This window comes from Rhea pennata, chromosome 1 (genome assembly GCF_028389875.1).
Source record: "Rhea pennata isolate bPtePen1 chromosome 1, bPtePen1.pri, whole genome shotgun sequence".
Classification (NCBI taxonomy): Eukaryota; Metazoa; Chordata; class Aves; order Rheiformes; family Rheidae; genus Rhea; species Rhea pennata.
In genome coordinates, this window is record NC_084663.1 from 192,025,512 (window position 1) to 192,046,707 (window position 21,196).

Consider the following 21,196-nt stretch of genomic DNA (forward strand, 5'->3'; position numbering starts at 1 on the left):
TTTGTAAACCTATAGGTTTTTTTGAGTTTCTATAGTCGCTGCTTCAGCTGAGATATCTCAGGATGCATAGCTATCAAATGTGCTGAGATATGGTCAGATCTCTTTAGAAGAACGTTCCTTCTCTAAAATAGTAAGAATAGAGGAAGTTGTTTCTGCTTAGAACCAGGACACGCCCATGCCCATCTACTTATGTAAAGAAACCTGAGAAAGTGGCTCTTTTCTAAAGATATTTTTAAAATATCATAGAATCATAAGGTTGGAAGGGACCTCTGGAGATCATCTAGTCCAACCCTCAGGGTAGCCTATACGGGGATTGAACCTGTGACCTTGGCATTAGCAGCACCGGGCTCTAACCAACTGGGCTAAACCTGCCCCCTGAAATTATGTCCCTTTTTCTCCCAGTACAGAACTGAAAGAAAGGACTGGAAATGTATCCCTCACCCAACCCTTTGCATGCAAGGCAACAAAAAGCACATGGTCACTACACAGGGCCAGACGATGTTCTTCAGAAAGTCTCTTGAGAATGAAGCAGTTCCTTATACACCAATACACCACACAGTAGGAAAAAATGGCACACAAAAAGCTGTTTCATCAGGAAGTTGAAAGGAACAAACATGGCATCAGGCACTGTCCGTATAACCTTGCACATGAAGGAGGACTGAATAGGAACATATCTCTCTGAATGCTGCAAAAACATTCTCCAACCTTAAGCAGTGATTTCTTTCAGTAAACATTTTCATATATAGTCATTTGCAGAAAGGCAAAGTTCTACAATTCTGTATATACCATTCAAAGAATATTTCAAAGCTTCACCTTTGTTTTGCTGCTTTATGCCAAACATCTGTATACATAAGCAACATACATATGAGTGTATGTGTATGTGTTATGTTTTATAATCCCATAAACCTCAAGAGAATAAAACGGTTTACACTGAGAACAAATATCTGAGACTAAACACAATTTTGCTATGGTTGTACATAGGAACAACCCAGTACATATTCTATTTTTTTTAAGGCAGATCATAATTGGCTTTTTATCCTATTTTGCATAAATAGAATACAATAGAAAATCATGTTCCACATTCAGTACTAAATGATAACTTATAACTGAGAGTTACAGTTTTTGAAAACATTAATGAATAAATAGGGATTAAGAATATTCTCTTGATACATTGAGGACTTGATCTAAACTAAGTATGACAGCACTAAGTGACAGCTAGCTCTGTTACGGCCATCTCTCATTTCCTTATTTTAGATAAACACAGAGGAATGAAGGCAAAAGGATGCTGATTTAATATTAAATGCTAGAGATATAATAAAGTATAATACAAGTAGCAGAGTATCTTAGGAGGAGAAAAACAAAATTCATTTTTAGACATATGCATAGATTAAATACTACCCCAGATACGGCAGAATTGCCCTATCGTATAACCCATTGTCACTTGTTGGTCAGGATAGAACCAAAGCATATAATGATTAAGAGTTATTAAAGTAATATGTATTTTATGAGTAGCTTTTCCAAATGCCATAAAAGGCTTTGACAAGGTTTCATTTCTTCTACTGAAAGAAGTCTTCATTTTCTTTCACATGCCTGTTGAAGACTTGTTTCTTCTTTTCTAGGAGAAGCAGCAAGAAGTGAACTGAACTGACCTTGTGCCCACACATCCCTTCCATTATTCCTCCTGTTGTGCTCCTATATGCAGAAAGGGATGTAAAGCAAAGTTTGCTACTTACACTTTAGAGAAGTCCTTATATGCCAACACCTCATTGCCATTTCATTGTATAATGCAAGCCAGCTCTGGAAGACAGCTTCATAATTTTGGAGAAGTACTATACCTTGGAAGAAGCTTGGTTCACTAGATACTGAGAAACAGAGAAATTAGAATGCAGCATAAAGTTCAACTAAAGAACTTGTATGCACCTTTCCTAAGTTGTGTCATGTACGGGTATAGTCTAAGGGCTGCTTAAAAATGGGTGGAAGATGCCTCAAGGAAGAAATACAGATTCACAAACCTGGCTGTTTGGGGCCTATTAAGTGAACAAAAAGTAGCAGTGACAGCGATGACAGGAGCTGTCCCCCAGGACAGTATGTGAGTAAATGAGAGGAGAAATATAGTGCGCAACTGTGCAATCTATTGCTATTAGGTAGCTTTAAGAGTCTTCTTTCTTAATTATTTACATCTTATCCATTTCTGCCTAATTTTTAGTGGTGCTTATTTCATACTGCATTCAAATAATTGCTACCTTACCATATCCTCCTACCTATGAACCTGAAAAAAAGAAAAATACAACAAAATGTTAGGTCCCATTGCTATCTGGACAAGTCTATCCAGTGCAGTTAGTATCTTTACTTAATTACTTCAAATCTTTTACAGATGACATTTAGGACCAGTAATATCAGCTTCACTTTCCATTAATAAACTTTAGCTACTAATCTTAATTCCATGTGTTTATATATATTTCTACATTCCAGTCTTTCTCCAAATCCAATAAAGCAGCATACCTTCAGTTCTCCTCTCTTAAAAGGTCACTAACTGATTTTCCCTCATCTAGGCTTTCCTCTTGAATAGAGGACTCCTATCACTGGTCGCCTCGTATTGGGTAATATCTTTCCCATCTCATTTATTCATGTCTTGATTCCCTACCCTTCACTCATCTCTATAGCACCTTTCAAATTAGTAACTCACTTCTAACATGCCATTTTTCACCTAACACACCTCTACACATCAGTGTTTTATGATCAACTAAATTACATGGAACATGACAGAAGATATACAGGAGGTAAACAGAACCATTTCCTCTCCTCTTCCAGCTCTTATTCTTTGTAAGCAATGATTATGGAAGGACAACAGCAGTTGCCTTCTAGGGAAAACACAAAGGGAGTTTTTACTGCTCTTCAGTAAGCTTTAGGTCATAGGGAACAGAGAAATACTGGTATACATCAGATTCATAAGGTATGTTACTGCATCTACAGATACAGCTGTAAAAAATAAATAGAATTCATTGCTTAAAATTAACACCTTATATTTTTATTAAATATGGATTAAAAACTTCTGTTCTTCAAAATAGCTTTAGTTTACAAGTATTTCATTTTTGCTGAATATAACCATACTACAAGGAACACAGAAACCTGAAAACTTAAAAAAAAAAAAAAAAAAAAAAAAAAAAAACCAAAAATAAAGCCGTTCCAAACCATGCTATGTCAACTTGCTGTGACTTCAGAAGAAAGCTGTTTTGCATTATCAGGATGTCTTCTCAACACATTAAGAAAAAAAAATCTTTTTAGGGTAAGCATGTTTTATTCTATTATAATACCATTAAAAGTAGCTACTTCTTAGGCTGTTACCAAGTTCACACATTTTGTTGTGCTGCATGTCGTAATTTAAGTGATTGTCTATCTACAGAAATCCTTTAAAATGCATGAATACTGACATATTCTTGTAGAAGCTAATATCTGAAAACTTTAGTTCTGTCAATCTGTTCAGACCCAAGTGCACAAGTTTGTGAACTGCAAATATATACTTTTTTATAGTGACATTACTTCCGAGTAAGCCAGGAAAAGCAGGAAATATGTTCAATAATACTGTTTTGATTTTCAAAACACTGTTTCTTTATATCTGTGTATGTGAGGTAGGACAGAAATATCAAAAACATGGATAGCCAATAAAACACCTTGGGAGATGCTATCCATTCTCCACCGTGTAAATTATACATGTTAAAACGAATCCCCCCAAAATCACATGATTACTGAAACACTGATGTGCAGGGGAAGAGTGTGAAAATCTCTATTTGTAAGCTTTTCTTCCTTGTTTGAACATATAGGTAACAAAAAGATGATACTGCTATCCCAAAATAATATAAATCTTAATTACAGAAATCAATGTGCTATTAAAAACTAGACCATAAGGGCAGTGAGGCACTGAATCAAAATGCAGTTGTGAAACATTTTAATTACTGCTTACACATGCTGTATGATACTGTTTATCCTGCATATACAAACATAACGGCACTTGGTGAACTATGTGCAGGTCACATCTTTTAATGACAGAATTTGAAGCGCTTTAAAACTAGTTGTTTTATCTTTCTATCCCAGCTGCCAAAATTCAGATTCTTAGTTCTCCAATAGCAACAAAATAGCAGAATCTTTACTGTACACAACTGATCAAGTGTTTTAAGTATGTTGGATAAACTTATTAACACAGCAGGAAGTCTATTTATGTCTATGGAATGTAAGTCATTTCTGCCAACATTAGCTAAATATCTTTTGTGAAGGTGAGATCCAACAAAGATGCAAAGACTGGAGTGGCAAGCTGTAAGCATAGCAGGAAACACATTTGGGTTCTTCTACTTCTCCTGATGGTGATTAGACAGATGGTCTTTGTTAGGTTACTTTTATCATTTTGCTCCTCATATGGGTAAAACAAAAAGCCAGTCTAGAGGACAGCCATCAGGAACTCATCTTAATGATGTGTTTGTGGATGTGCTGCTTTAGACAATCACACTGTTACACCTGAATGTATTTATTTTAAAAATTATTGGTAAAATACTTATTGTACCTACCTTGATGAGGTAGAGATGCATTCATCTCTGCAAATTATTCTAATGTAGAGGGACAGGTTTTCAAAAAAATTTCCATGCAGACTCAATTTTGTAAGTCTGGGGTACACGTGTTTACAATACACATACACTTTTTACATTACATGCCCTGCATGCACAAGTGTTAAAATATTGAAACATATCAGTGTATTTGGTTATTGGAATAGGACAAATGCATTTAAGAATTAACCCTGCAAAACCACAGGCATGTAAATTTGCAGAATCCCAAGCCTACTGTGTGTATTCACATAGGCAAACTTTGATAATCTCTCAGAATACATACACGCAAAATAATAGTAACAATAATATTGCACACACACCTCCATGTAAAGTTTTTGGAGAATCTCAGACGACAGATGCTATGCTAGCACAAAGTATTTAACCTTTAAGTTTTTTGCAAGTTAGTCACAAATTGAACATATTCATATTTAGTGGAAATGTCTTTAATATGAGTGCTTTTTTGTTGTAATTTTTAATTTTTTTGTTCACATAGCTTGAAATGTCAAAACAGCAAATGTCAATATATTGAAAAAGGTTCAATTTTGCTAGAAAATAAAGTCAATTGGCAGTCATGTATAGTTAAGATAGGGATCTAATTTATACTAGGTTGAAAAGGTGTACTCACACTACAACTTTCAAGCAATTTCATATATTTCCTTCTCTATTAGTGGATTATAGCTAGTCCTAAATATTTATAACTTCAGTTGGTGACAAGTTAAAAAAATAAAAAAACATACTTCTGGAATCAAAGTGAATTATCCTTGAACACTAGTATCAAGATTACAATCAGTTTGCATTTTACATGTGAACTAAAGATCACTGAAAGTTTCCTGTTGCACTGCAGCAAAAAAAGGAAATGTAACACAAATAAGCTCAATTTGCTGCAATGTACAGCAAGATACTTCAGCAATCTCAAAAATTTAATACTAGAACTTGTTACAGCGAGTTCAATTTGATTTTTAAGGTAATACAGTACATTTTTATAAACTTAACATTATCATTGCAGAAGAGCATGCTAACTGAACGTTAGCAATTTATCTTTTTATACATAATTATACTCTACTGTAGCTACTGTATGCAGATCTCAAAATGTTAGTACATAAAATATTCATTTTCTTTATATGAGATGAGAATGAACTTAGAGGTTTGAATATAAGAATGAAATATTTGCTGTGCCTTTTTCTCAAGGAATAATGAATTACATATTATAACCCAAGAAATCAACATTTAAATTGCAAAACTATAGCTTAAATTTACATGAAATATTTTATGATCAGTAATGTGCATCAATATTCAGTGAGTTCAACCTAGCCATGTTTATGCACGTAAAGCCTCAAGAATCTGCAGTTTCAACATCAATTTTTTCATATTTTTGTATAAAATGGACTTAAAGGTACATCTTCCATAAATGTTTTCAGTGCAATTCTGTCAAAGAGGAAAATATAAAGCTAGCTTTCAATCATTTTATACCATAAAAACATCTTGCATTTGCACTGCTGAAGCATAAGTAACCCAGTTTAGTTGTGCTGACTACTTCAAAGTCAATTAAAACCGTATTTGCCCTTTTAGGCAGCATTTCCCACATACCTATGGGTATAAATGTTGAAAAGCTGAATACTGTGGAAAAAAATTAAGGATAGGCAGAATAATTGTTTAAAATACCATTTTTCCATCAGTAACAAAAAATGCATAATGAAAATTTTTAAAGGTTTCTTTACTAACGATAATATAGTTTGGACATTGGTAAATCCATGTCTCAATATTATCCTTTCCTCTGATCTTTATATACTACCTTGCAAATATAACTTACTCTTGATGAATTACATGAAAATGCTCCATTTTCAATGAGATAGAAATTTAATGTTAGAAATTGATTTTTTCATATGTTGTCCACTGTAAGAAACCAGAAGGAGAAGAGCACCTGAAATTATAACATGTGCTTGGTCAAGCATAATGTAGTAACCTATACATTTTGGTTCAAAGACAGTTTGTACAACTGCATTCAGGATACTGCCCTAAGCATTTTTTTTTTTTTGTAGATTATACCTAAAAGAACAAAAATCCAACCTCTCTATGGTAGCACAAAATAAAAATGGAGCTTCATTCAAATTTTGAATACCTTGACTGCGATCATTTACAGTTGGTCATTCAAAAAAAATTAGCTCTTCATACCAAAAAAAATTTGTCTCACAGGGAAAAAAAAAAAAAAAAAAAAGTACAATAAACTCTCAATAGAAGGTTCTTTCATGAGGCAACCTACCATATACTACTGCTAAATACGAGTTCTCAAAAAAACATTACATCCCATTTTCAGCACATTTTTCATAAACATGCAACTTCACTATAAAATACAAAACACTTGGCTCTCAAGAACAGCTTTATAAAGACACACTGCATCAATAAAATTTTTTTTGTGATTAACTTTACATTGTAATAAGAATGGTATTTTCACTAATGTTTATATATCTGATTTCATATTATAATGTAGTAATAATTTGCTCTTTGTGAACATCATGTTCAGAAGGAAATATCTATACACATTAACATACTAGACTATTAAAAACTCATTCAGTTACAGAATTTTATTGATACAGTAGATTAATAAAAACTGATAGGAAAGATAAAATGGGTAGGGTATTCAGTACATTATTTAATAACACACTTTTAAAATTAAAATATTTTAAATCCTTTTTGAATTTTCAATGCCACTAGAAGTCCAGAAAAGTCTGGCATCAATACTGAGGTGTAAAACAAGTCAAACAACTTCTCTCACTATTTGCATCTCTTGTATTATTCTCTTCAACATTGTTCAACTGTAAAAATAATATAGCACCTCTGATGATAGGTAGGTGCCTAAAAGTAAACGCTAGGTTAGATTCATAAAGGAAAAAAAGATTGTTTCATTTCTTTTTCTTCTCAACAAATAGCGGCAAAAGAAAGTGGCACTATTTGTTCAACTGATTTTTTTTCACAGTTAAATGTCAACAAGAGTACAAATACGAACACTGACAGATATTGCTTGAGATCAATGTTTAACAAACTGTTCTTTTTTAAATCAATAGATCCAATAAACAGTTGGGCACTGTCAGTTTAAAGCCGCAGATAAAAGCTATACAAGCACTTTAGAAGTCGGAAACATTAAAAAAAGAACTATTTACAGTTTTCTTCTTTAGTTCGTATGTCTACAAAGCCAGCGCACATTACACTTCACAAAAATCCACAGTTAATGATATCAACATGTGTGTGGCTAAAGCTTGTGACCTAGGGACTGCAAATGCAGGGGCAGCAAAAGTAAAATAGGTTTTGTCTTTTTTTGAGCAACCCCATTTCGTGCACTAACAGCTTCATTCAGTCTCAAGCTTTATATTAAAAGCATTCTTCAAAGCTTTCACCTGGAAGGCTGATAACTACATATTTACTCATCGCCTTTCCCTTTTGGAAGTTCTGCGACGCACCTGTTTGGGAAAAAGTATTTAAAATATTTTTAAAGAAGAATTGTAATTTTGAAAAAATCCAAGAATATTTTATAATAAAATATGGTTACTGTCATAATAATGTGCAAAATAATATTATAAAGTATCATTCATTAATCATTTTTTCTATGGGTACAAGTCTCAGTCAATGATCAGGTTGTAACTGTGTTTAATGCTGCTGATCCTGCAGCCTTCAGGTCTTAAAAAATAATTCAGCATCCTATTTTGGAGTTTTCACATACCCAAATGGTTTAATCAGACTTGTCCCATAGTGTAAATTAAAGCATTCATGATTACATTTTAAGTATTAACATAACTAACAAATTCATATTAAATAAATATAAGTTTATTTCAATTTATCTTCATGTGATAGTATGGAAAGAAATTTAAGAGTCCGCCCTGGGATCCCGTGGTTACCATCCAGTACTATTCAATACCTCCTACTTTGTACAAGGAAGCATTGCTTGCTATTATAATCTAGCTGAAAAGAATGGGTATGAGTTATACAGGAAATAGTTCTCACGAGTTAAAACCCAACTCAGGTATCTACGTAATCAAGCTGCACAAAATAGAAAATTCAACATGCTTGACAAAAACTGACATTTTCTAAGAAATGCAGATTCACTAAAAAAGTGCCACTATATGACACAGACAGTTGAGAACCACCTCATTTTAAAGGAGTTAAGTTATCAAGAACAGGAAAAGTTGGTCTCTGCAAAGCAACACAGCAGAGGACACCAAAGAGACTCAAAAGTGTGTCATGCATTTTTCTTACATTGATTGTGGAAACTTCCTCTTCTTCCATTATTTCTTCCTGGGGGATGTCATCGCTGACAGGTGAACTACTCTGAAATACATCCATCTCTTCACTAGATTCATTCTCTTTACTGGCTGCTTGTTTGGAACGTCCTGCACGGCTACAATCAGAAGAAAAATACAGATCAGTTTCACGGTATATGAGTTTGTACATGTAAAAACTTTGCTTAAGGACGAGCATTCCATTTAACCTTTTAATAACGGCAGTCTTAACATTTTGTTTTGTGTGTTAGTTCTACCACATGTGGCTTTCTACTTCATCTGTATACAGAACAGCAGAAGTGTAACTTGGAGGCAAAACAGCATTTGAAAACAAATTTTTTCCAGAATAGAGCCAGGAATACAAAGTTTAACTTCTTTAATCTATAGGACTCAACTGAGCTCACTGGCAGGAGAGGTTCTTCTCTTTAATACCAGAACACAGGTTGAAGAAGGCTGACATAGAAGTGACACCGGAGAACTGGAAAAGCTAAACACTGTCCCCCGCTTCACCCCCCACACCCATATACTTAATTCTACAAGCAGATGTACTCCACTTCTGCAGCAGTATATATACCATGATATTTGAATAGTTGCCTCTGTATTTTTAGAGACCTAGAAGAATCCATATTGCCATGTATGAAATTAACATTATAATGAACCTAAATGTGAATCTACCAAGCTAGCTCATGCTAAGACGACGATAATCAGTCAACAGTATCTGAAATTGTTAGTTAACAATTATGGGAGCTGAACCATAAGCACAACCATTCATTTACTTAAAAAAAAAAAAAAGAACAATCCCCCCCCCCCCCAAAAAAAAAAAAAAAAAAAAAAAACTAGATATGTATCCAAAACTACAGCTGGCACTACGTTAGCATTTTGGTCTGGATCATCAGCACAGTTTGGAAGTAAATCACTGAATCATCCCATTTACAGTGTTTTGGTTTGTGTGTGCAAGCTAGATCCCTTTTTGGATGAAATTAAATCAGGAGCTCTGTTCCAGATAAGCAACACAGATCTCCAGTGGAGACATACAGATCTAAAACACCTGTCCTGTGACTCCTTCAAACCATACATGTAATAGGAATTTTCAGTCCAGAAGACCACATTAGATCAGTTCAAAATAAACTCCCTAAAGTTACATATAGTAATTATGCTATAGTAGGTGCTTTAGCACCAAACATGACCTCCTTTGAAAAACGAGACTAAATAGCCCAACCGAAGTCTTTCATGATGCTGAAAAAAGCAAAAGAATTGAAAAGGAAACAAGAGAAATACTCACAATCTATGCTCACGTTTTCATATATTATAAAAATAAGCCAGGTCACAGGTGCTAGTAGGTAACTCTACTAACCATTAGAAATACGTTATACAATATAACTTCGTAATTAAAGACTCAGATTCATTGGCCTACACATTCCAAATCCTTCACAGAATAGCCCAGAAAAGCTTTAGGCATTTGGATTAGATATATTTTCTCTTTTTGTACACAATGCTGCTTAGCCTATCAATTTCCCACACTTAAAATCCCTGTAAATAATACGTGAACAGAAGGGAGAAAGGTCTGACTACAATCAGCTCATGTTAGCAGCCACTTTGAAGACTGAGGATTTACAGCTGTCTAACCTTTTTCTTAGACATTTGAGAACTGACAGTCTAAAGCAAGGGTCGGACCACAAAGTTAAAAGACAAACAACCCCAACCCCTACCCCTAACCTCCCCCCCCAAAAAAATACACAAGGATGTTTTTGAGATTAAGTCTTAACAAACCCAACAACTTCTGAACTTTTAAAGCAATTTATTCAGGCTCCTCATGCTCTGAGCTATATATATATATACATATCGATGAACCATTGTGCTGCTGTCATTGGTCATGCATATCAGTATCATTTATTTTGCACTTACCATTGGGTAAATCAACTCACTGGGAAGCTCACTGATTTCACTGAATAGTGAACCAGAAGCTACTTAAGTTTTTACTAATACCACATAGCATGTCACCCAACAAATAACTTTGTTGGGTGTTCTCTGGGCACGGTGAAGTGGCTGCCTGCAACTCTTGTTCCAATGCTCATGTAGCAGTGACTTCTGTAGTAAGCAGGACAGTGTTGGGACCTATGCTTCCAGTTACAGAGTATAGAAGTGGGAAAGGTTTGACTATGAGGCAGGAAAGCAAGAGTCTTAGTCCAGGAGAAGACTGCAAGGATTGGGATACCATGGATGCAGAAAGCCAGCACAAGGGATCAGATGTGAAACTGGAAGTTGTTTGGAGGGGACGGACTTATTCAGTTAAAGGTCTAGGATATGGGAAAATAACTGCTGGAGACAAACTGGTAGATTAAACTACTAGAAGAGGACCCACAAGTTGATGTATCTGGAAGCTAGAGAAACTAAACTAATAACCAACAGAATAATACAAAACTCCAAACTTGAGATGTGCACAAGCAGCGTCCAAAGGAATTCATCACCAAATTCTGAAAAGGTATCTCACAAATCTCCTCCATGAGCTGCAGATTGATGCCGGTAGGCCCAATTTTTATTGTCCTATCCACCTGCACACCTGTGGTTTACATATATTGTATGTATATATAAAGAATAAGCCATAGTTCCTACAGTAAGTAAAAGAAAATGAAGCTAGCCACAGTTCATCTTCATTTTAGAGATAGTACACATTAAAATTTTCAAGAACAATTATCCTTCATAGAGTGTAGCACACTATTCATTTGGAAACTATTCAAGTGGATAATACGTTACCTTACAACAAGGAGGCCACAAGTTAGAGAGGTGCTGAAAATTAGTTTAAAAAAGAGGAAAAAACTATTCTCTACAACACCTTTCCCTTAAAGCAACAATTTGATTCTTCCTCCCTATCCAAAATGAACAGGAACAATTTCCTGCTCCTTGAAATCCTCAAGGCCCTCGTGATATATTGACTTTTCTCCTAGAAGAGCAGAGCTACATATATGCTACTTGAGCACGTTAAACTTTTACTTGTAGCTTATTGCTCTGATTTGAGATGTTCCAGGAGAAGCAGATAAGGAAAACATTTTGGAAATAACATTGGTAATTTATTTTGTAACTGTCAATTCAAGTATTCTGAAATATTTTCAGTAGATGATTGTTTTGGGGCACAGAGGTATATTTTAATTTTTATTAAACAAATTCAGAAAATATTCACCACTTACACTTTTTTTTGCTGTGATGGTGGTGTTTTTGATGGCCTTCCTCGTCTTTTCTGTGGCGTAGACTGTGCTGATTCAACTGTACTACTTTCAGATGGTTCTGCTCTGTTTTGAGGAAGACCCAAATTGCAAAGTATCAAATTATAACTAGTGTTCAAGGATAAAAAAGATGCAGCTAACAAGAAGATAAACTTACCTCTGTTGCGTTCTTTTCGGTGTCCTATTTTGCCTGCCTTTTGGTTTTTGTTCCATGTTTTCTGTTTGCCTTTCTTCCTCCTCCTCCTCCTCTTCTACTGAAGCTGCTGGCATTTGCTTTTTTTTGTTCCTTTTTGAAGACTTTGTTGCTGGTTCTTCCTTTGGTGTTCCCCCATTATTTGCTTTTGGAGGGCGTCCTCTTCTGCCTTTCTTTGGTGGACTGTTCTGTTCATCCTCACTTTCTATCACATCATCTTTTAGTCTTTTTTCCTCTTGCCATTGTGATTCATCAGATTCTGAAACAACTGCAGGTCTCTTCCTTCCCCGTTGACTACCTCTAAGTTTCTGCTCTTGTCCCAGTTTATTCAGGTCATCTATGCCTAACTTTTCTTCCGAGTCTGTGATAGTTGCTTTCTTCCTTCCTCTAGGCTTCTCCATCTCTGACTGAAAAGGTAAGATTACATCTTAAAATTAAAAAATTAAACTGTCAGAATAAATTATCAAGTATATAAAAACTGTGGAAACTTCTGAAGAAGGAAGCCTTAAAGTTACTCAAGATGTCACATTAAGATTTTCCATCACATCCAATTCAAAAGCCTTTGCAAGAAGTATAAATGCACATATATAGATAAAATGCCAGAAGCATGAGAGAAAGACTATTTTGAAGATGAGTAGTTAAATCACAGAAATGTGTAAGGTCTTCATTTGTATCCTCCACTCTGGTGAGCACGATCAGTTAGAATATCCATAATCATATTTTTATCAATAGGAAAATAACAATATATAGTACAGAAATGGCCAGCTTGTGGCTCAAGGATTTTTATAAGTTGAAAGACACTTTACACTTGGCTCTCACACTGGCAATGGCAAGGCACTAATACAGGAAATAGTAGGCAGTTTAAATCCGTAACATAGAAGGAAGCACAGAAGTTGGCAGTGCTTTGACAGCTAAGACTATTAAGACTATCAGAGCTACACTGAGACTCAACATTTGCTCTCCCCACCCCTCCCCCCCCCCAAAAAAAAACACAGCAGCAGAACCAATTCTAAATCATAAGTTTTCAAAACACAAACTATTCCCTGACCTCTCTACCATTTAGCTCTCACTATATATGGCTCTTCACTGTACAAAGATTTCTATAGGCAGCTGTTAGGTCGGGCAGATGGCCCCTGTGGTGAAAGAACAATCTAGAAAAAAAACCACTTTTTAGTTTTGGAATTGTGCTTACTGGAGCTGAAAAAAAGAGGTATATATTGACCCATTTACCATTTCACAGGGACAAAAGTCCAAATATTTACTGTATTTCACAGTTTCACATCAATGTTTATTTCAAATGAACATTACCCTATTTCAACAATACAAACACTCATTTATTGAGTATTTGTCATATTACAACTTAACCCATATGGTAAATTATGCCACTTAAAACCAGACTGGACTTTTTTCTTCATATCACTTGTTTTGACTTAAGATAGAAGTCAGCTTACAAAAATGTGCCTCTACTCTAGCAGTAAACTTTGGTCAAGAAAAGCAGAAAGAACAACTCATTGCTTTTGCAGTGATTGCACACATCTCTCACATTGCAGCTGCTTATATTGATTACAGTTGTAGCTGAATTTCAAAGTAAAGTTTCTTATTGAGGTTTAACAAAGTGCTACATAACCTTAGAATTAGCATGTTATTCTACCTTGTAATCTGGACAAATATGTGCAATTGTTCTGAAATTTAAGGCTTAAGGAAAGCCAGGTGCAGGAATAAAAAATTCCAGTCTGTTACATTATGACTCACCCACCTTCAAAAGTGTTATTTTTGATACAAAATTCCAGTTTTTTTCTGTTTTCGTGCTGTGCTAACTTGTTTTCCCCACAACCCACACAGCTTAAGATGGTCATAAGCACTTCAAGGCTAGCAAAAATATAGGGCATTTTAACCAGACAGCAGCTGTCTATGTCCTAAGCAAAATGGAAAAATGCAACAGAAAAGACTGACATAACAGAATAAGGAAATATCAGACATTAAAAAAAAAAAAAAAAGCAGTGACATCATGACATCAGACATCACATATCCTTAATGCATTCTAGAAAACAATTAATGAATTTTATCTTGTTCAGATTATTTTTTCATGCATATCCCAAATTACTGTAATATTTGACATATTTGATAAACTGCCAACTGTTACTAAAGCAGAAAGAACTGAAGTTTAGTAGTGGTATGTGAAATTCTTATTAATTTATTAGAACTGCTCTTAGAATGAAAACACAGCAGTACAATTATAATTTTTCTTTGATGGATGATTTTTCTGTATTTTGGTATAACGATGCTACAAACTTGAGAAATATTTAACTTGTTTTTAATATCAATAAATATTTCAGCCCTACATTTGTGGGAGAGTCCAAATCCATTTTTTATAACATTATTAGAAACCTTTAGCATCACAGACCTACAGAAATACAGAAACTGATCAGTAAGAATTAAAGATAGGCCTACACTCTCAAAAGGCCTTGTGATCATTCAATAAATTCTCACAGATACAGAAGATGTAGAATTGCTCCTGAACAATACTGATACTGTATAAAATACATACCAATGACAATACTTTGCTATCCATGGAGTTCAGCAATGTTCTCAGAGAACGGCTGGTTTATGTAACAGTATAAGCAATGTGCTTTTTAAGCATTAAGACTACTTAAATCCTGTGAGACTGCATTTGTCTATAACCACCATTAGCTAACTTACATTGCCCTAAAGCCAGCAACGGATCATTCCATACACAAGCAGTTTTAATAACATGCTACAACTTCTACTTATGATACCTGGCATGCCTTCACTGCTATATAACAAGTTTCATGCAAGAAAATAGATTCAATACGGCTAGTGACACAACTTCTTCTTTAACATCTAAACCCATTATCAAATCATTGCACCCTCCTGGTATTCTAGATCTTGCTGTTCCCTTAAAGTTTTGAAAAGAACATACAGCTAGCTGAAAAAGGAGAACATGCCTTAGCATCAGTAATGGGACAACATCAAAAAAATGTGAGAATACAAATTTTTAATAAAGTATTACCACTTTGCTAGCTACAAGCTAGAAACCATATATAAAATAGATCATCTTATCATCAGAGGCAACATGAAAGCTCAGAATGGTTAAATCACTCTCTCCAAACTTCTACATAGCTAATCATTCTCAAGGTAATTCAATTAATTCTTGCAAAGCTGTATTTTCAGTAACCAAACATATTAAAACAACAAAAATCACTGCTCATTGGGTAAGAGAAGAGCCCAAGCACACAGGCAAACTGAATATTCCGAATGCTTCATCAACGAATTCTGAGAATGAGACAAATCACAGACTAATTCTTATCATCCTCACTCCAACAGCACATGATCCTATCAGCATCCTGCAAATCGTAACAAGTAATCTTAGAGCTTACAAAAATTGTCAGTATGATACAAAGGTAACATGCACATCTCCAAAACTATGCACTTTTTCCAGTAGCTTATACCATCAACTCAGTTTCATGTAAAGTCTGGATTAGAAAAGCATAGCTGCTTGAATGGTATCAAGTATTATCACATTAATTTTTTAAGTTTTGTTGACTCAAAACAAAACCTTTGCAATGAAGCCAAACAGCTCACCCTTACAAGATCAGAGTCGTCTCTTTTGTCAGTTTTTTTCCCTGGTAATGGTGATGTTAGTGTGAAATCTTCATTTTCACTATGGTCCATTTCAGTACTGTCAAGCCTTAAAAAAAAACAACAAAAAAAACCAAAAACAAAACAAAAAAACCCTCAGATTTATTCTACTTGTTACTACAATATAGCAACCAATCATTAAAAATTATGTGTGTGTGTGTGTGTGTGTGTGTGTGTAATATGCATGTATTTATGTATGTATATAAAATTATCCAACAGCAACAATCTTCAGAAGAAATCTGTTCCTAAACCAGAAACAATCTGGTAGAACCTTTCATGAACTCTGGTTACTATAGCTATCACATGATATAACAAGCCAAAACAGCTAAGTCTCAGGACAAGACTGTCAATCCTAAACCACATTGCATGTATTTCCCAGTATAAAAAAGAAAATTCAACTAGTTTTGAAACAGAAAAGCTTTCTGGAGTTATAAAAAGATCTGTGCATCTATATGTAATTGCATACACTTTTACAGATCAAGCATGATATATGAATGAATAGCAGTTATACCAGTATGTGGTACTTTAACTTCAAATTAAGAGAATAGAAATTCTGTATAACACTTAGAAAGTGTTATAGAAATATTCAAAGTTTCCATTACAAATACTTGAAATATCAAAGCTGCTTTGTTGTCTACCAACCTCCCTTTGATCCTTCCTGGAGAGCTTGGATTTGAACTGCTGCTGGCATTGCTTACAGTTTCCATTCGTGAAGATTTGGATTGAGACTGCTTGCCTGCTGACGAAAGAGGCTTATTAACTGCTCCAAGAACATTGGCTGCTTTGGGCTGAAACCAAAAATATATTTCCTTTATTTTAATCTACATATTTAGATATTACATATCTTCCCTGAAACAACATGTACTATGCTTAAGATATTCACAAATTTTACATTCTGCAATCAGTATCTTAATTACAACACAAAGTAAGAAATATTTAAATATGAAAGTTATTACAGAAGCCAGAAGTTCAGAGAGCTGTAATCAAATAGCTAGCTGACACTACAGTGTCAACCTTCTCAGTGCTTATTCAATCCTCTTCTTATTGCTAGTATTAGGTGCTCATCTGCCCTTGCAGTAAACTACTTTTTGTACAGTTTGCGTTCTGCTGATACAGCTTCCTGAACCAGCTCACCATTTGGATCAGCTAAGTACCTATACCAGCAAAACAAACAGCAGGAGCAGGACAGCCCTTTCAGGAAATCAGCCATTAGACTGGCTTAACTGTAATGACAAACAACACCAGTTTCAACTAGGAATGAATAAGCGCCTCAAAAAATCAAATATACAGGAGGAGATTCTGATGCTTTATGCACAAATTTTAAAATGGTTAGGCTTTTAATAGGTTCCAAAATAGGTTCCAGACACTGTAAAGTCCAGGCTATTTAAGTGTCTTGCAGACATGCCAAATACATCCAGTTCATACTAACTTTCAAGACAGTTGAGAGTTCAGCTACTCCTGAAGAGAATGCATATTTATGGCAAACACGCATGTATAAAAATGTCAAACAACTAAAGATCATTCCCATCAGTGAACTCAAAATTTCACAGTACTTAAGATGATCCATTTCCTATTTCAATATTAGATTGTGGCTGTGACTTAAGTTGCTGACAGCTGAAAAAAAGCACATGCACTTTGAGTGCTCCTTTTTCAAATATATATGCCACAGATTTACTGATTGTGTTTATATAGGTAGAGTGAATCCTACACTTAAAGAATCACTTTGTGTTGAGCATGAAAAATATGGAACAGCCATTACAAAAATAAACTGAATTTTGTTCTCCAAGGTTTGTTAAGAATTCATATCTATCACTTTAGAACTTAACATCAATCAATAAGAATATACAAAAAAAGCTCAAAAGCACAAGTTCAAACTCATGGTAGATTGAGCTCCATACTGCAACTGGCCTGCACTAAAAATTCTCCCTTAGCACAGAACCTACACTCCAAGCCCTGCTGCCCTCAGATACATGCAGCACTGTTCCCTGCTTATATCCACCACATTAATGTCTGCACAAGCTAGTTTCCCATTCCCTTAAGACAAGACTCCCTAGACCAACTCTCATTCCATGATGCTCTAGTAATGTAAAAGTTGTAAAATTTATATGTCTAAGTACACTTCTGCTTCTTTTTACTCAGTTCTAGATCAAGAAGGAGCACCTAGCTCTAGAAGTTAAAATAAAAAAACAGGATATTTCATGGTAGCATAAAGTGTGTCCTTTATGAGCTACAAATATATTAGCAGCAAAAGGCAGAGTAGGGGAAATGTGAGTCTGCTGCTGAATGAGGTAGAGGCCTAGTGATAAAAGACACAGAGAAGGATGAGGTACTCATGTCTTTTTCTGCCTCAATCTGTATTGGTAAGACCAACCATCAGGAATTCCAGGCCTTGCAGACCAGGGAAAAAGTCTGGAGAAAGGAAGGCTTAAGCTCAGTGGAGGAAGATGAGGTTACAGACTGGACACACATAGGTCCACGGGATCTGATGGGATGTACCTGTAAATGCGGAGGGAACTGGCTGATGGTACTGTGAGGTTATTCTCTTGACAATCTTTGAAATCTTTGATTGGGTGAGGTTCCTGAGAACTGGAAAAAAGCAAATGTCACTCCTATCTTCAGTGAGGACAAGAAGCAGGATCCAGGGAACTACAGGCTAATCAGCTACAACTTAATCCCTGGGAAGGCAACGGAGCAGCTTATCCTGGATGCCATTTCCAAGAATATAAAGGACAAAAAAGTGATCAGAGGTTGTCAAGCAGATTCACAAAGGGGAAATCATGCTTAACCAACCTGACAGCTGTCTACACAAGAACTACTGGCTGGATATATGAGGGGAGAGCAGCAGATTTTGTCTACCTTGACTTTAGGAAGGCTTTCAACATTGTCTCCCGTAACATCCTCTTAGGTAAACTCAGGAAGATGGGCTAGATGAACAGACAGTGAGGTGGGCTGAGAACTGGCTGAACAGCAGAGCTCAGAGGATTGTACTCAGTGGTGCAAAGTCTAGCTAGAGGCCAGTAACTATGGTGTGCACCAGGTGTCAATATTAGGTCCAACCCTGTTCAACTTAATCATCAGTGATCTGGATGATGGGACACAGTGCACCCTCCACAAGTTTGCTGAGGATACAAAACTGGAGGGAATGGCTGATACACCAGATTGTTGTGCTGCTAGTCAGAGCCTGGACAAGCTAGAAAAACAGACAGAAGAACCTCATTAAAATCAAAGGGATTTTGAATCAAAGTCCTTCACCTACCAACCCTATGTACCAGGACATGCTGAGGGCTGACCTGCTGGAAAGCAGCTCTGTAGAAAAGGACCTGGGGAGTCCTCACGGACAAGATAACCATTAGCCAGCAATGTGCCCTTGTAGCAAAGATGACCAACGGTCATCTTTAGGATGCATTAGGAAGAGTGTTGCCAGTAGGTTGATGGAAGCGATCCTTCCCCTCTACTCAGCACTGGTGAGGCCACAACTGGGGTGCTGGGTCCAGTGCTGACTCCCCAGTACATGGAAGACATGGACATACTGGAGCAAGTCCAGCAAAGGGCCACAAAGATGATTAAGGGATTAGAGCATCTCTCATATAATAAGAGGTTGAGAGAGCTGGGGCTGTTTAGCCCGGAGAAAAGCCTGTGGGGGGGGGGGGGGGGAAGCCTATCAATGTGTATAAACATCCCATTAGAGGACAGAGCTGGACTATTCTCATTGGTGCCCAGTGGATGGGAGGCAATAGGCACAAACTGAAACACCGGAAGTTCTGTCTGAATCTATGAGGGCGACTGATTACTGGAACAGGTTGTCCAGAGTAGTTGTGGAACACCCGTCCTTGGAGGCGCTCCAACAGTGTCTGGACAGGGTCCTGGTCAGCCTGCCCTAGCTGACCCTGCTTGAGCAAGGAGCTTGGACTAGATGATCTCTAAAGATCTCTTCCAACCTCAACAATTCCGTAATTCTGTGTTTCTTAACGTTGTCATATTATATTTACTATATTAAGTATGGAACAAACTAGCAAGAATGTTCGATGTCAAAAACAGCATGAGGGAACTTAATACTACCTATCAGAAATTTCCAGATAGGTAACTTCTTTTTCAAAAACTTTTGAGTCTTCAATAAAAAGTGAATCTATAGTCCATGAAGTTCAACTAATCTTATTTGTAACTTCATGGTGACCGTATATTCAGATCAATAAATGTTAGCTTTCACCTTCAAATCAAAAGATCCTCCTACATATACGCATTTTTTCTTAATACGTGATCTTCCTCTGTTATTAATTCTCAGCCAATGCTTCATTAGCAAAACTAAAGCTAAGATACTGCAGTTTTTCTTGCCAGGTAGCAGATCAAAGTTCTTCTGCAATCACCAATAGGACATATTAATCCATATGAAAAACAATTTCTTTTTGTCTTTGCTAGATTTTATTCTAAAAAGTATCTATCCTCTTTGTGAAGAGAGCATTACCAGAATGCATGTTTATAGAGAACAAACTGATAGAACCATGGAACATTAAATTTGAAGTCTACTTAGTTACTTCTAAGCTATTGCAAAATGATATCTTTCAAAAACTTTCACAAAGATTAACTTTAGGGATTTTTGAAGTTATTTGTTTTAGAAATTCCCATTGTTGTCACTTCACATATATTATTGTGGTTACCTGCACAAAAATCTTATCTATTTTACAAAATTTTCAAAGTGTGGGAGGTGGGTTTGGGTTTTTTTTTTTTTTTTTTGTTTGTTTGTTTTTAAAAAAGACACATCAGACTATGGCCATTATTACTACCAACCCAGCACAAATACTAGAAGTTTTTATCTGTCCTTTTCTCACTACCTGTTCACTGTTGGTTGGCATGTAAACCCTTCAGGCAGAAATCACATATTTTCTTAAAGTTGTTAAGAGTTTATCTACTGCACAGGTTTGTTTTTATAAGAAAAAACACACACACACACACACATATATAGATGTGGAAATACATACACACCTTTCCAGGAGTGAAAAAAGACTTCATTTCTGGAGGAAGATAGTTTTTGGTGTTACTGAAATTCTGTAAAGAAGGGAAGAACAACAATCAACAAATAAGATAAATATGTTTGAGAGTACTGACAAAAGAATATATTGGACTTTCTTTACATCTTCTGAAATGTTAAACAGTAATACCTCCTTTAAAAAGTGTGTACACATATGTAAATATATGTATGAAGATACATAATACATATTCAACTAAATTATAACAGAAAAAAGTCTAACTTTACAAGAC

At 35.6% G+C, this 21,196-nt stretch overlaps 1 protein-coding gene across 5 annotated transcripts in view; it reads right to left on the minus strand.

Annotated features, from left to right (window-relative positions):
* Window positions 1-3,929: 3,929 nt before the first annotated feature.
* The window catches only part of PDS5B (PDS5 cohesin associated factor B), a 119,976-nt gene continuing 102,709 nt past the window's right edge, over window positions 3,930-21,196 (minus strand). For 2 of the 5 annotated variants that reach the window (XM_062567119.1, XM_062567123.1), the window contains 7 exons: window positions 20,921-20,983; window positions 16,583-16,728; window positions 15,884-15,989; window positions 12,245-12,687; window positions 12,052-12,153; window positions 8,844-8,985; window positions 3,930-8,050 (listed from right to left, as the gene is read on the minus strand). In XM_062567119.1, coding sequence (XP_062423103.1) covers window positions 8,015-8,050; window positions 8,844-8,985; window positions 12,052-12,153; window positions 12,245-12,687; window positions 15,884-15,989; window positions 16,583-16,728; window positions 20,921-20,983 — 1,038 coding nt within the window. In that variant the 3' untranslated portion in view covers window positions 3,930-8,014. Of the gene's footprint in view, window positions 8,051-8,843; window positions 8,986-12,051; window positions 12,154-12,244; window positions 12,688-15,883; window positions 15,990-16,582; window positions 16,729-18,446; window positions 18,527-20,920; window positions 20,984-21,196 lie in introns of those variants that run through there. The other 3 variants (XM_062567121.1, XM_062567122.1, XM_062567124.1) reach the window with 3 other exon arrangements.